Source organism: Mya arenaria, chromosome 15 (genome assembly GCF_026914265.1).
Source record: "Mya arenaria isolate MELC-2E11 chromosome 15, ASM2691426v1".
In the NCBI taxonomy this organism is placed as follows: Eukaryota; Metazoa; Mollusca; class Bivalvia; order Myida; family Myidae; genus Mya; species Mya arenaria.
The window spans coordinates 27,266,015-27,282,685 of record NC_069136.1 but is presented as its reverse complement, the minus strand read 5'-3'; the positions used below and the strand labels follow the sequence as shown (position 1 = coordinate 27,282,685).

Sequence of the window (16,671 nt, the reverse complement as noted above, 5' to 3'; positions counted from 1 at the left end):
ACGATTACTGTACAGCAAAGAGAAGTAACCACTGCTTGGATATTTGACAAATAGTGTAAATATCTTGCAAAAAAAAACCCGCGACTTTGAAAAGGGCGGGATACATTTTAAGCTTGAAGTATGAATTACTCAACAGACACGGCAATTTTAATACCAGTGTTTTGTTAGGATATCATGATAGTTAATATATAAGCTTTCAGAAAATTTGGGATGCCCTGTTTCTATGATTATATTTAGGTCAAAATCAAAGGATAAATATAATATTAATATAAAAATGTTTCTTTAATGATTCCGATCTAATATTATATAGACCAGCTACGTCAACAAACAAAATAAATCACAAGAACTCAAAAATGAAATGCAAATATCCAGATGCTGTACAGTAATCATTGCCGTTGCGGATATCACGGGATCGTTTTCAAAATCGCGTGTCCGCATTCAAAATATTAAAAACAAGAATATTTCGACATTTAAACTTGAAACATTCAATATTTGAAACAAAACAATGTGATATTAAGTTATAGCAAAATCCTTTTAGAAACTTAATGTTTGGAATTGTTTTTAATCCAAGTAATGTTGGGCTTCAGCTGCAAAATATGTAAACTCTGTGTATATTTAGTATCACATGATAAGTTTAAATCGAAATAAACAACGGAATAACTGTGACAAGTATACGTGAAAAGTGTAGAAATGGTATACGCTAAAAACAAAATAATCAGAACAGGATTGACTCACTTTATCTGACTTTCTCATTTACCCTGTATCTGGTCATCCCGTGTTATTCACGCATTTCTCGAGAGAAGCTTACCTTCAAATTGGATTTTGGTGATAGAAAAGCTATTCAAACTCTTATGATTTCAATTCCTTCTTTATATACAATGTATATGTCGATCAACGTAGATCAAATTTAAAAAGAAAATACGTAGAAAGACTGTTAAAACTTGTACACGAGCCCTTATGAATTCGGCAGGGTTTGTATTTAAAATGAATATGTCGATCTAAGTCGAATTACGTAGTAAGCATAGTGTAATGAAATTCATTGATCTCATGTAAGCCACGAAATAAACAGTTCAACTTATTTGAGTTTATTTCAAAAGCATTTATTCGTCGTCAATATTTACATGAAAGTAAAAGTGTAGTACATCATTGCTAGTGTAGTACATGTATCTTAAACTGAAGTTAGTGTTAAAATATTGATATATATTATCTCCCATCACAACAAAGTGAATACTTATCTTACATCCGGATTGTTTATTTGATAGTTAGTCGATCCTCATCGTTCCTATTAGAATACCTGTTTTGATTGATTATATCCTATTTCTTTCATGCTTGTCTTGTTATCTTTCCACAAACATTATCTTTCACTGACAGTATTTAAAGTATAACAAATATACATTATGTTCATCATTGAGACTAAAACAGGATATTAATCTAAAATAGCAATTATAGAGAGGGCGTCCTGGACCACTTCCTGTACTTCGCAATAAGTTATAACGCACCTTAACAACTAAAGCATTTGTAAATATTTGTTCGAGTTGGAAAATTAAACGAAGCAGTTATTTATATTGCCTGTTGTAAATCTTAACACTTAAACTTAAATCACGCGAAAAGAAAGTGAGATAAAATAATAAACAAGTTGCGAAATAAAACCAAATACTCTGTATTTAAGACGAGGTTACAGCTGGATTATTCACACTCAAGCACCAAATACGTAGTTAGCTATGCGGTACGTTGTCCGTTATTGTGTTGCCGCCATCGTGTTTACCAGTGCACGTGGAGCAGTGTTTGACGATGAAACGGAACAAGACGTTGTTAAACTTATACAGGCCACGTTAGAATGCCGTCACGTTCCGGGTATGACGGTTGGCATCTTCAAAGGTTTGTTTTTATTCGAATCGGTCAAACGTAAATTCGTTTCTGTAATTACTAATGTATACTACCTTCTTCGACAATGGTGTATTTCTGTAAATACTGTTATACAAGGACATCGTCGTTGACTCAAACGTAATGAATTCATCTTTTAACTATTTTAAATTTTAATAAGAAAAGTTAAAATCGTTTATAGGTGAAAAATAAATATTCAAGTACGAATTCGTGAAATTGTTAATAAGTGAAATCATGAAGTAGAATTCATGAAACTTTAAACATTGTGAAGGTGACATTCTAAAATTGAAATATCACCACAGGTATTTCGTAATACAAGGACTTATGGTTATTCAAACAAGTATTATGCATCGCCACAAAGATTTGTTCGAAAGCATGTTTTTATGTTTAAGGTTTCCCATAGTCAGTTGCTTGTGATTTTTGAAAGCCTGCTATCTTTTCTTCTTGTTTTAATTGTAATTTAGAGAAATATTAAAAATAACAAAAACGCATAAGTTGTTTTAGCCATTAATGTTCATCAAATGAGCTATTTCATGCCCGATTTGAAAAACAGAACAAAGGAAAAAAATCTTGGTAAAGTATTTTCAGCCGCTTAGTTTGCGTACTGGTGACCAGCAAACTCTTACGGTGTCACCAAGCGTCAGCATTTAACAAACAGCAGGCTCATACTCGAACAATCTGAAGTTCCTTAAACTGAGGTTTCTGTTTGTTGTTTCGGTAGAATTGTGTCATATTCCACAAGCGTGCATCTGGTAAACTATACTTTTTATTGGTATACAACAGCGCCTTGGTATACTTCAGTTCATTGGTATACTACAGCGCAATGGTAAGGTAGAGCGCGTTATTATCCTATTGAAGATTGATATACTAAGTATATATTGCACTGGTATGCTATAAGTTGTAGTGTATACTTGAATTTGCATTGGTATACCATAGCGCATTGGTATACTAAAGCTTACATTGATCTACCTTGACTGCTCACGTCCTAGTCTTATATGTTTAAAATTTCAAGTCAAGTTGTGAAAAACTTACTGTTTTATACAGAACACGATACATGGACACGAGGGTTTGGGCTGGCTGAATTAAAGAGTGGACGGCCTGTTGACGAAAACACATTGTTCAACATTGGTTCTGTAACTAAGTCATTTACCATGGCTCTGCTGGCGATCCTGCTTAAAGAGAACAAGTATGACAGCATAGCGGTATTTATATCAACACATACTATTTCGAATATGAGAATGCATAATAATTATGTAGTTTATATGGTCACGGAACTGAAACAGAACGAAAGTTGAAAAACGACGTGTAAGTGTTCTTTTGTGTGTAGCTACCCGAACATTGAAAAAACTCGTATGTGAAATTTTAGTCTGATTTGGTACTGGTATGCTTGGTGAAACAAGTTTTATCCACTGTGCTAGTATGATCGTACATGTTGTTATAAACGTGTATAATAGACACATACCTTGATAATGAAGCGCTTACCCTTAGAAGTAATTATTTGCAACTTCTCTTTTGTATTTGGTGTACGATAGGTCTAGCTGCTATAAAACTTGCATTTTCAAGGATTACATATGGTGCAAATATAGCTGATGGTAATTGCCAACTGTAGCGCTTATCATCATATCTATGGTCTATATTGCTTCCTTATCACTGTGCAAAATTGATGAATAATAAAGCTAATATAGCTGTTTAAGCTCGACTATTCGAACAATAAGAAGGCTTTACTACTCGCCCTAGCGTCGGCGTCCGGTTAAAGTTTAAGAGCAGGTAGGCATTTTCACTTATAACTCCGAAACCCTTCATTTAATTCACTTAATACTTCACACAGTTGTTCAGGACAATAACACATTGAGGTTACATAACTCCATATTATCCTTTATACAAATGACGACACCTGATTGACTTAAGAGTAAGTTTCAGGGAAGGTTAAAGCTTTAGGGCAACTTCTATACCCTACATTCAATTGATTTAATACTTAGCATAATTATTGATGGCCATCATACAATTAGGTTACATTACTCCAGTTGAACATTTATACAAATATTGCCCTTGATGGACTTATTTTGTTAACCATTGTTTTCCTTTTTTAGCTCACCTGTCACGTAGTGACAAGGTGAGCTTTTGTGATCACTCTTCGTCCGTCGTCCGTCCGTCCGTCCGTCCGTCCGTCCGTCCGTCCGTCCGTCCGTCCGTCCGTTCACAATTGCTTGTGAACACAATAGAGGTCACAATTTTGACCTAATCTTTATGAAACTTGGTCAGACTGATCATCTCTATAAAATCTAGGTCAAGTTTGATATTGGGTCATTCACGGTCAATAACTAGGTCACTAGATCAATTAGTACAAAAACCTTGTGAACACAATAGAGGTCACAATTTTAGCCTAATCTCAATGCAACTTGGTCAGAATGATCATCTCTATAAAATCTAGGTCAAGTTCGATATTGGGTCATCCGCGGTCAATAACTAGGTCACTAGGTCAATTAGTACAAAAACCTTGTGAACACAATAGAGGTCACAATTTTAGGCTAATCTTAATGCAACTTGGTCAGAATGATCATCTCTAAAAATCTGGTTCAAGTTCGATATTGGGTCATACGCAGTCAATAACTAGGTCACTAGGTCAATTATTAGAAAAACCTTGTGAACAAAATAGAGGTCACAATTTTAGCCTTATCTTAATGAAACTTGGTCAGAATGATCATCTTAACATAAGCTAGGTAAAGTTCCATATTGGGTCAACCCAGGTCAAAAACTAGGTCACTAGGTCAATTAGTAGAAAAACCTTGTGAACACAATAGAGGTCACAATTTTAGCCTAATCTCAATGCAACTTAGTCAGAATGATCATCTCCATAAAATGTAGGTCAAGTTCGATATTGGGTCATCCGCGGTCAACAACTAGGTCACTAGGTCAATTAGTAGAAAAACCTTGTGAACACAATAGAGGTCACAATTTTAGCCTAATCTCAATGCAAGTTGGTCAGAATAATCATCTCTATAAAATCTAGGTCAAGTTCGATATTGGGTCGTCCGCAGTCAATAACTAGGTCAATTATTAGAAAAACCTTGTGAACACAACAGAGGTCACAATTTTGACCTAATCTTTATGAAACTTGGTCAGACTGATCATCTCTATGAAATCTAGGTCAAGTTCGATATTGGGTCATCTGGGGTCAAAAACTAGGTCAGTAGGTCAATTAGTAGAAATACCTTGTGAACACATTAGAGGTCACAATTTTAGCCTAATCTCAATGCAACTTGGTCAGAATGATCATCTCTATAAAATCTAGGTCAAGTTCGATATTGGGTCATCCGCGGTCAATAACTAGGTCACTAGGTCAATTAGTAGAAAAACCTTGTGAACACAATAGAGGTCACAATTTTAGCCTAATCTCAATGCAAATTGGTCAAAATGATCATCGCTGTAAAATGTAGGTCAAGTTTGATATTGGGTCATTCACGGTCAATAACTAGGTCACTATGTCAATTAGTACAAAAACCTTGTGAACACAATAGAGGTCACAATTTTAGCCTAATCTCAATGCAACTTGGTCAGAATGATCATCTCTATAAAATCTAGGTCAAGTTCGATATTGGGTCATCCGCGGTCAATAACTAGGTCACTAGGTCAATTAGTACAAAAACCTTGTGAACACAATAGAGGTCACAATTTTAGGCTAATCTTAATGCAACTTGGTCAGAATGATCATCTCTATAAAATCTGGGTCAAGTTCGATATTGGGTCATACGCAGTCAAAAACTAGGTCACTAGGTCAATTATTAGAAAAACCTTGTGAACAAAATAGAGGTCACAATTTTAGCCTTATCTTAATGAAACTTGGTCAGAATGATCATCTTAACATAAGCTAGGTCATGTTCCATATTGGGTCAACCCAGGTCTAAAACTAGGTCACTAGGTCAATTAGTAGAAAAACCTTGTGAACACAATAGAGGTCACAATTTTAGCCTAATCTCAATGCAACTTGGTCAGAATGATCATCTCTATAAAATGTAGGTCAAGTTCGATATTGGGTCATCCGCGGTCAACAACTAGGTCACTAGGTCAATTAGTACAAAAACGTTGTGAACACAATAGAGGTCACAATTTTAGCCTAATCTCAATGCAAGTTGGTCAGAATAATCATCTCTATAAAATCTAGGTCAAGTTCGATATTGGGTCATCCGCGGTCAATAACTAGGTCACTGGGTCAATTAGTACAAAAACCTTGTGAACACAATAGAGGTCACAATTTTAGCCTAATCTCAATGCAACTTGGTCAGAATGATCATCTCTATAAAATCTAGGTCAAGTTCGATATTGGGTCATCCGTGGTCAATAACTAGGTCACTAGGTCAATTAGTACAAAAACCTTGTGAACACAATAGAGGTCACAATTTTAGGCTAATCTTAATGCAACTTGGTCCGAATGATCATCTCTATAAAATCTGGGTCAAGTTCGATATTGGGTCATACGCAGTCAATAACTAGGTCACTAGGTCAATTATTAGAAAAACCTTGTGAACGAAATAGAGGTCACAATTTTAGCCTTATCTTAATGAAACTTGGTCAGAATGATCATCTTAACATAAGCTAGGCCAAGTTCTATATTGGGTCAACCCAGGTCAAAAACTAGGTCACTAGGTCAATTAGTAGAAAAACCTTGTGAACACAATAGAGGTCACAATTTTAGCCTAATCTCAATGCAACTTGGTCAGAATGATCATCTCTAGAACAATATAGGTCAAGTTCGATATTCGGTCATCCGCGGTCAACAACTAGGTCACTAGGTCAATTAGTACAAAAACCTTGTGAACACAATAGAGGTCACAATTTTAGCCTAATCTCAATGCAAGTTGGTCAGAATAATCATCTCTATAAAATCTAGGTCAAGTTCGATATTTGGTCATCCGCAGTCAATAACTAGGTCACTAGGTCAATTATTAGAAAAACCTTGTGGACACAACAGAGGTCACAATTTTGACCTAATCTTTATGAAACTTGGTCAGACTGATCATCTCTATGAAATCTAGGTCAAGTTCGATATTGGGTCATCTGGGGTCAAAAACTAGGTCAGTAAGTCAATTAGTAGAAATACCTTGTGAACACATTAGAGGTCACAATTTTAGCCTAATCTTAATGCAACTTGGTCAGAATGATCATCTCTATAAAATCTAGGTCAAGTTTGATATTGGGTCATCCGCGGTCAATAACTAGGTCACTAGGTCAATTAGTAGAAAAACCTTGTGAACACAATAGAGGTCACAATTTTAGCCTAATCTCAATGCAAATTGGTCAAAATGATCATCGCTGTAAAATGTAGGTCAAGTTTGATATTGGGTCATTCACGGTCAATAACTAGGTCACTAGGTCAATTAGTACAAAAACCTTGTGAACACAATAGAGGTCACAATTTTAGCCTAATCTCAATGCAACTTGGTCAGAATGATCATCTCTATAAAATCTAGGTCAAGTTCGATATTGGGTCATCCGCGGTCAATAACTAGATCACTAGGTCAATAAGTACAAAAACCTTGTGAACACAATAGATGTCACAATTTTAGGCTAATCTTAATGCAACTTGGTCAGAATGATCATCTCTATAAAATATGGGTCAAGTTCGATATTGGGTATTACGCAGTCAATAACTAGGTCACTAGGTCAATTATTAGAAAAACCTTGTGAACAAAATAGAGGTCACAATTTTAGCCTTATCTTAATGAAACTTGGTCAGAATGATCATCTTAACATAAGCTAGGTCAAGTTCCATATTGGGTCAACCCAGGTCAAAAACTAGGTCACTAAGTCAATTAGTAGAAAAACCTTGTGAACACAATAGAGGTCACAATTTTAGGCTTAACTCAATTCAACTTGGTCAGAATGATCATCTGTAGAAAAATATAGGTCAAGTCACAAGTTTTGCATAGGCTTATATAGAACAAAAAACTTCTTGTCTAAACCAACAAGACATTGGCATTTTATATGTGGCATAACCTAGTGGCCCGCTACCAAGATTGTTCAATTTGTGCACCTGTGGTGAAAAGAGGCCTCACCCTGGGTGTCACAAGTTTTACATAGGCTTATATAGGAAAAAACTTTAAAATTTTCTTGTCTGAAGCCACAAGGACTAGGTCTTAAATATTTGGTTTAAAGCATTGCCTACTGATAGGGTCATGTGGGGTAAAAAACTAGGTCAGTGGGACAAATAAAAGAGTGGCCTCTAGGGGCCATACTTTTCATTGGATCTTTATGATAATAGGTCAGAATGTTTATTTAGCAAAGCTACAGGTGAGTGATACAGGGCCATCATGGCCCTCTTGTTATTTCTTTCGACAAGCACATTCTTTATATTTTAACCAGGTTTACACAAAGTGAAAACTGGTTATCAGAATGATTGCTTCGTTATTCGGGTTGGTCAGTGGGAGGGCAACAAAAAACTCACCTTTGGTATCGAATAATTTTAGTAAGGTTTGACATATAGTTACCAAACTTGGTGTATATGAGGAGTTTATAGAGACATTTCATGGGATTGCGTTTAGGGCCCCTATAATCAAGGTCAATGCCACTTTAACTATAAAAAGAAAAATGGTTGCTATTTGATAACTTCAGTCAGCGACCATACTTGGTATATATGAGGAGTTTATAAAGACCTTTCATGGTATCGTGTTTTTGGCACCGAGAGTCATGGCCAAAGTCAAGGTCACGGTTGCTTAAAACAGAAAAATGTTTGTACTGACTAGCTTTAGAAAGGGTTGACATATTGTGATCAAAGTTGAAATATAGGAAAGTTAATAGAGACCGTTCATGGGATTGTCTTTGGGGCCTCTATGGTGAAAGCCACTAAAAAATAGATAATTTGTTATTATAAATTTCAATTAGGGTTGGCATATTGTGACCAAATTTGTACTTCTGTATCCTCTGAAGAAGCGATAATATTATTGTTTTGTATATACTAAACAATGCCATGTTTTGCAAAAATAACTGATATACTTCACACCTTTTTATTTAACAAACATGTTTCTTTTTCCTGAGCTTGTTTTTTTAATTATATAATTCCTTGTTCTTCAATACTACAATGTAAGACATCCTAAACCTCTTTTATCTTGTATGTCCTCAAATAGGAATTTGTGACACTAAATAATATTCATCATCCGCAGCTTTAGTGAGAGATCATAGAGTTAGGAATCCTAGGGTTTCCCGCAGTATTTCATTTTCAAATGTAGTTATACAAAAGAAGTTGAATCATATACCTCGTTCAAGTTACACATGTTTAAAAATACCAACCATTTAGAAACATTCATTTATTATCAAATGTGCATAGCTGGACACAATGGAATCAAAAGATAAATAAATTTAGGTAATACAAAACACTAATATAAGGTGTTTGTCTACAGGTAATGACAAAGATTTAGATTCAGTTGCCTCATAGTCCTTTATGAAATAGTTTTAAAACTATCTTGTTTATATACCTTTCACTTTTAAATTTTTTTTTGTATTTGTCAACTTTACATTTCGTGTACATCTCATTCTATTTGTTTTGTTAAAGGTCAAAGGCTTTGTATAGCCAATATAGCAAACAAAACTAAATCAAATTAAAGATCAAGTAAGACGCATGCAATAACAACATAATCCTTAATAATGGGTTGATGTATTGGAGTGTATTTAATAAAAAGTTGTAAACAGTGGAATTCGGAAAACAAATATATATGTACGCGAGATATATTTGGTTTGTTCTTGAGTTCTACTTTACATCTGTTCATAATCACTTAATAAACCAAGTATCATAAAACGTGACATTATTTACACTTAAATGGGTCAAAATTTAACTGATAAAAGTACTAATGCAAGGATAGTCCACCCACGATAGCACGAAACGTTGGAAAAGATGGTATGCGTAATAACAGTCCTGCGCCCAGATAAAGATAGCATACCCACTTGTTTATAAAAGCGGGTGACACATTATCACATGTTAGCTATCGCTAACCAAGGGCAGGATATAAGTTATCATTATTCATTAGTTGCCATAATTGATATTAATCCGTTGTGTAGTGAAATCAACGTATGACATATTGATTGTTGTATCGGTCAAGTTTGCTCTTACTTGACATTGCTAAACAATCTGCAATGTTGTGGGTTCGCAGTACCCTCTGTGTGGATTTTTGGCAAATGAAGTAACTACTTTTCAATAAATGCCACACACTGTTGTTTAATAATGGTAAAGGTGGTAAGGCAGGGACGTTGCAAACACAACGCAACACCTACATCCTTTTGCAGAACAATAAATATTGCCGTCAGATATATAACAAGATCATGAGCCAAATCACGTGTCCGCGTTTAAAATATTGAAAACAATTATATTTCGACCATTAAATCCGAAACATTCACTACTTGAAATAAACCTATAACGGTCAGCGATACTTTTACGTTCCCCTCCTTAAACTGTATTGGCAATGCCATTATTGAATATACTTATAAAACTTTGAATTGATTGAAAGGAAAATCAACGCGTAGAAGATTGGCAAACCCGACTGTCTCTCCCTAATAAGTCTTGGGTTTCAGTGACGGGTGTTCGTTTTTTTCGGTTTCTTATGAAGGACTAGTAATGATGATATCGTTAAGTATAACCAGTTATGTAAATGATATGACAATCAAAATCCGCAATACATGGCTTTTTGGTACAGATTACAGTGGACGGCGAAGATATCCGATATTCTTGGCTCAGAGTATGGGTTCATTGACGACTATAGAACACGGAAGACAACTCTTCGAGACCTTTTATCACATAGGACAGGCCTAGCCAACCCTGACATTGGCCTGATGTCTGGGTTCCCACCATCTATATCGAGGGAAGACCTTTGCAAGTAAAAAATCATCTCATACTCGAACAAATATATACAAAAATAATTCATATGTCATTAATATAGTTTGACTGTTTTATTTCATTGCTGAATTTGCGCAATGTTCTAGTTAAATGCAAACAATGCAATATGCAATACAACGCCAGCGGAATTTCATTAAAAAAGTGTCATTTTGTTTAGTATTTTCACAATTTATAAAAGGCATTTCAAAATACGTACAAGTCCAATACTCAGGATGGATCAATCATTTTAAATTTCACACATGACATTGTATTGCAGACGAATGAGGTATCTCCCAGAGCAAATCCCTTTCAGGGACTCCTTCATCTACAACAATTACATGTACATGTTACTTGGCCACGTCGCAGAAAAGTTGGGTGGAGATACATGGGAAAATCTTGTGACGTCACGAATTTTTATTCCCCTTGGAATGAAGTCAACTAAAATACTGAACAAGACATCAGATGTGCTTGCAAGTGATATGGCGCATCCGTACATATACAAGGACGACTTGTTCGAGAACTCAACTTTAGATATTTATGAGTATGTTCACTTATATACTACAAGTACCTAACAGTTTTAGTCATATTTATAATTTAAATCACTTATGCGAAGCGAAACGTAAATATAATCGGAACGTTACTCATTTCATATCCATTTTAGAGTTTTCATTTATGTTTGCTTTAAATGTTTACATTACTATTAGAGAAATGTTATGAGCTTGTTACTATTTAAAGACTCCACCCGGCGGAGCCAGCAGGAGCCATATTGTCGTCTGCAGAGGACATGGCGCGCTATTTACAGTTTGTCTTAAACAATGGGAATACAACGACTGGGGACCAGCTGGCAGACCCAATGCTCTTCAATGAAGCTTTCTCAGGTAGTCAGTTACTTAAAATTAGCAAATGTTGAACAAATATCTCAATTTGCTTACTTTTTTTCGATTATGTTCGTTTTTCATTTAAATGTTATCAAGTCTGAACTGTGTCAATTCTCCGTAAATTTACCAATTTGTACAACAAATGTTGAGAATCACGTTTGCATTTCAGCTGCCATTCCTGTGAAGAGAGGGAAGGTCACCGTGTCAAAACCCACATTCCCCATATCTGACGTGCTAGTCGGATATGGATACGCGTGGTTCGAGAGTAGCTACGATGGTAGGCATTAAAGTATCTGTATTATGCATACATGCATTGATATATAAACACGGGGGGGGGGGGGGGGTGCTAGAATAAATAATCGCGATCTTTGTATCAAAAAGAATTCCCCAGCGTATATTACAGAAACAGGGGTCCACGTCACTGATCACTAAATTTACAAAACTAGCGCTATGTGGATGGAAACTTGATGGGAACAATTCATTCGCAGTTAACCTGTTTTTTTTTTGTTTTTTGCACATGTCTGGGAGGTGTCTTAGAAACGTTTATACTGTTGTCTCTTTACTCTTCAAACCCCTGTACTAAACCATATACTGTAGTAAAACTGCATTTCATGTCGTTGCCAACTGTCGTATTCCCTCGCCAGTTATCATTATTAAAAGCCATGTATAGATATGGCGTCAACGTATGATGCAAGACGGATCATGCACCCCCTCTTGCCATAGAATGCATTAAAACCCTATCTAGATATGGCGTCAACGTACGATGCAAGACCGTCTTGCCATAGAATTCCTAATCTTTGTCAGATAAACACATGTATTCATTACAATGTCAATTACATATTACAGAAGGTTTGTACTTATATAACAAAAGTTGAAACTCGGAAAAAAGTCGCATTAGTCTCGTCTAATAGGTGCAAAATCATCGATTTGTCTTCCCATAAAACAGGCAAACATTTATTCAAAGTATAAGCAGAGTTGAATAATATGCGTAATGTTAATATACGTTTGTCCGCGGATGTATCGCGATAGTCTGACAAGGTGTTACCAATAGTGAGGTTGATTTCATCGCTCAATCTGAAGTTAACCTACTCGAAGTGAGGTTAACCTCAGATTGAGTGATGAAATCAACCTCGCTATTGGTCACGAAATTTAAGTAACCGCACTTACAGTGATGAAATACAAATAAGTTGTCAAGCAAGACTATTGTATTACATTTTAAGCATAAAAGTTAAATGTTTAAAGTCTAGATGGATGAACGATAGAAAAACATTAATTTAAATGCAGTGTTATATTTATCTCATTTGCCTTTATATAATGATAAAAAAATGTGTACAGATAAAAATGTTAGCCTTTATATATAGGTTTTGTCCATGAATAGCGACAAGTATATTTCAAGTATACAGACCGTCATGGCACAGTGGAGGCTTGTGGTCTCACATAACGCTGGTCTGTATTTCCAGGTAACAGAGCGGTGTGGCACAGTGGCGGCTAGTGGACTTAAAAAACACTGTTCTGTGTTTCCAGGTAACGGATCGGTTGGGCACAGTGGAAGCTTGTGGTCTTACATAACGCGAGTCTTTATTTCCAGGTTACCGAGCGGTGTGGCACAGTGGAGGCTCATCGTCTTACGTTATGCTGGTCTGTGTTTCCTGGTTACAGAGCGGTGTGGCACAGCGGAGGCTTGTGGTCTTACATAACGTTTGTCTGAATTTCCAGGTTACAGAGCGGTGTGGCATAGTGAAGGCTTGTGGTCTTACATAACGTTTGTCTATATTTCAAGGTTACAGAGCGGTGTGGCATAGTGGAGGCTTGTGGTCTTACATAACGCTAGTCTGGTTGTTCCCGGAGGAAAATATAGGTAAAGAATGGAAGAGATGATTGGTTTAACTTGAAACTTACAGTCCATGAGTATGATCTTACTTAAAGATGTACATTTTGATAAACATTCATTTTGAATATTTGTAATGCGTATAGAAAATACCATAACCATTGTACCACATTTCCAATGGTTATAGGTATTTATAAAATGTAGCTCTAAAACATGCGATGTTTTATGAACAGTAACATTCAATAGCAACTGCAAAGACTAATGCAAGGGGGTAGGGGATAAAAATAGAGTACGCTGAAGTCGGCAGCATATTTATGCATTGCGAAACTATTGTTGTTTTGTGATATTTAATGTAGTTTGATCAATGTATGTTTGAGATTTACAACAACAACTTCGTAGTTGAAAAAAACATAGTTGTACAATTTTAACTTATTAACAGCATGATTAACTGTAGTAGTAAATGTAGTAAACGTACAAATGTTTGTTGCAGGGATATTTATTAGTACAAATGGAGGCATGTTCAAGGATTACCAGTCCAAATCGTTGACGACAACCATGTACTATCTGGCAGACAGATTATTGGACAAAGAACCACGGCTAAACTCATCAACTGCCTGCTCTTTTCCTCTACCTTGGAAAGAAGTTAATGAGACGGATTCGAGGTTGACAGAAATTAATGCTTTCTGGTCGGACATTTCCGAGTACACCGGAATCTACGGAAATGAGTTTCAACCCGATTTCATATTAACTGTGAACGGAAGTTCACAAACGCAGCTTAACTTCGAATCGGGAAGACTCGGGGGAAATCTCTATTCAACCCAAGACGAAGAACGATTCTTGATGGAGATAACATACCCATGGGAATTTTACATTCCGCTTATGGACCATAACAACGTTACGACAAAAACAAACGTGACCTTTGTTCGCGAAGGTGGAAAAGTGACATCAATGAACATAAACCTTGGCACCAATATTACATTTACAAAAGATGTTTCCATGTTAGACGTTATACCCCGAAACACTAACGGAAGTTGTAGGTTATTTAGCTCAACTTGTTTGGTATATCTGTTAGTTTGCTGCGCTGTGTGGCTACTGTAAATTGGCTTATGGCCAAAATATAATCAGCACATTTAAAAGCACACACGTTTTATAGAATCATGATAAATGTGTTGTTGATGCGCCTTCAACTGTAACGATACAACATTAGGTCGTGATGTGAAGAATGAATAGTGAATGCGTTTAAAGTGAAATCATCTCTACAAAAACATAAACCCTTTCGGCGCCATTTTTCTGGAATTCTAAGAGAATTTACCAAGGCAGTTTACTTGACCAAAACTTTTTTATAGAAATTTTCCTTTCAAAATTTCACAGTAAAGCATACACATTATAATAGTGTGCTCGTGAAACTCACAGACAATAAAACAATCGGAAACCATCTAACATCTCCGCCATTTGACGAGCCTCGGATGTGAACCGGTGCATAAGTGAAAAATAAAAATAAAAATAATATTATTAATTTATTATGGAATTTTAGAAAGTATGTGTTATCACTTGGATCAAATTGATTCCCATTTGAGTGAATTATTGCATAAGATGTTTTTAGAGTCAAATCTTAAGGCTTCATTGCTAAATCAACAAAGCTACGTCCATGTACTTTTGAGGTGTTTTCAATTGAAAATGGCCGACGTGCTCCGATTGACAACAGCAGTAAGGCCTATGCTTCGGCGCCTGTTATTTTTGTTTCATATGCGAAGTTCAGTATTTACTCCTTCTCCGTGGGACTTTAAACAACACTTCTTCCGGTCTCCAGCGGAAACGGGATTGACTTCAAATTACTTCAGTCTGTGGTAACATTGAACAGAAATAGTGACATAATGATTATATATACATACAAAGGACGGAACATTGTCAGTGTGAAATATTAAGCAAAAAGCAGTGAAATCATTCTGTGATTTCATTCCAGAAGATATAATATGCAGTTTAAAGCGTTTGAAAGCTAAGCAATCATTATGATAGAAGATATTGTCAAACTTTTTTTGCAATCGCATCTGCACTCATCAACTGCCTGCTCCTTCCCCTTACCTTGGAAAGAAGTTAATGAGACAGATCCGAGCGTGACGGAAATTTCTGTGTTTTTACCGGACATTTCCGAGTATGCCGGTATCTACGGAAATGAGTTTCAACCCGATGTTATAGTAACTGTGAGTGGAAGTTCACAAACGCAGCTTAACTTCGAATTGGGAAGAATCGGGGGAAATCTCTTTTCAACCCAAGACAAAGATCGATTATTGATGGATATAACATACCCATGGGAATTTTACGTTCCACTTATGGACCATAACAACGTTACCACAAAAACAAACGTAACCTTTGTTCGCGAAGTTGAAACAGTGATATCAATGATACTAAACATTTGCACCAATATTGCATATACAAAAGATGATTCCATCTTAGAAGCTATATCTCGAAACACTAACGGAAGTTGTAGGTTATTTAGCGCAGCTTGGTTGATAGTATATCTGTTAGCTACATGCGTTTTATGGCTATAATAGAATCAACACATTTAAAAACACAAACGTTTTATAGAAACATGATAAATTAATGTGTTGTTGATGTGCATTCAACTGTAACGATACAACTGCGTCTTGATGTGAAGAATCAATTTATTTTGCGTTTAAAGCAAGATCAGCTATAAATGGTGACAGTAAAGAAAGATTTTCATAACGAGCTTATATATGTCCAAGACTTCAAAATAAGAAAATTTTACTGATTTATAATATATGAACCCTTTCAGCGCCAAATTAATAGTAAAAAAAATCCTCTCTTCGCGAAATGAATTTCTGGAATTCTAAGAGAATTCTACTGGGGTAACTATTTTATTTATAAAGCTTTTCCTTTCAATTTTTTACCGTAAATTTATGAAATAATAAACAAAACTTTTTATTAATCAAATAAGTTCTGTTTTTTTTATTTAATGTGACAAGATATTTGATTAATAACATAATTAATTTGAAAATGATAAATCTGGACATTTGATCAAGTATTAAATATTTAAGGATAATATAATTATTCTTTTTATACTTCGTACACATTTTATACATTTTATGCGTCTTATATTTGGTTTCGCGGCAAAATGAATACAGTTAGTACAGAGGTCGCCATATCGGGCAGTGATGGTCATCTGTTTATTATTCACCGGTGAAAATGAAAATTAAGGTTAA

The 16,671-nt window shown here is 35.6% G+C and overlaps 1 protein-coding gene across 1 annotated transcript; it reads left to right on the top strand.

Annotated features, from left to right (window-relative positions):
• Window positions 1-1,580: 1,580 nt before the first annotated feature.
• Window positions 1,581-16,307, top strand: LOC128218984 (penicillin-binding protein 4-like). The gene is made up of 8 exons (XM_052926771.1): window positions 1,581-1,878; window positions 2,929-3,070; window positions 10,566-10,745; window positions 11,022-11,285; window positions 11,480-11,622; window positions 11,792-11,899; window positions 13,403-13,480; window positions 13,941-16,307. Exons 1-8 carry the CDS (start codon window positions 1,722-1,724, stop codon window positions 14,546-14,548), a joined length of 1,680 nt encoding a protein of 559 aa, XP_052782731.1. The 5' UTR covers window positions 1,581-1,721; the 3' UTR covers window positions 14,549-16,307.
• The last annotated feature ends 364 nt before the right edge of the window (window positions 16,308-16,671 follow it).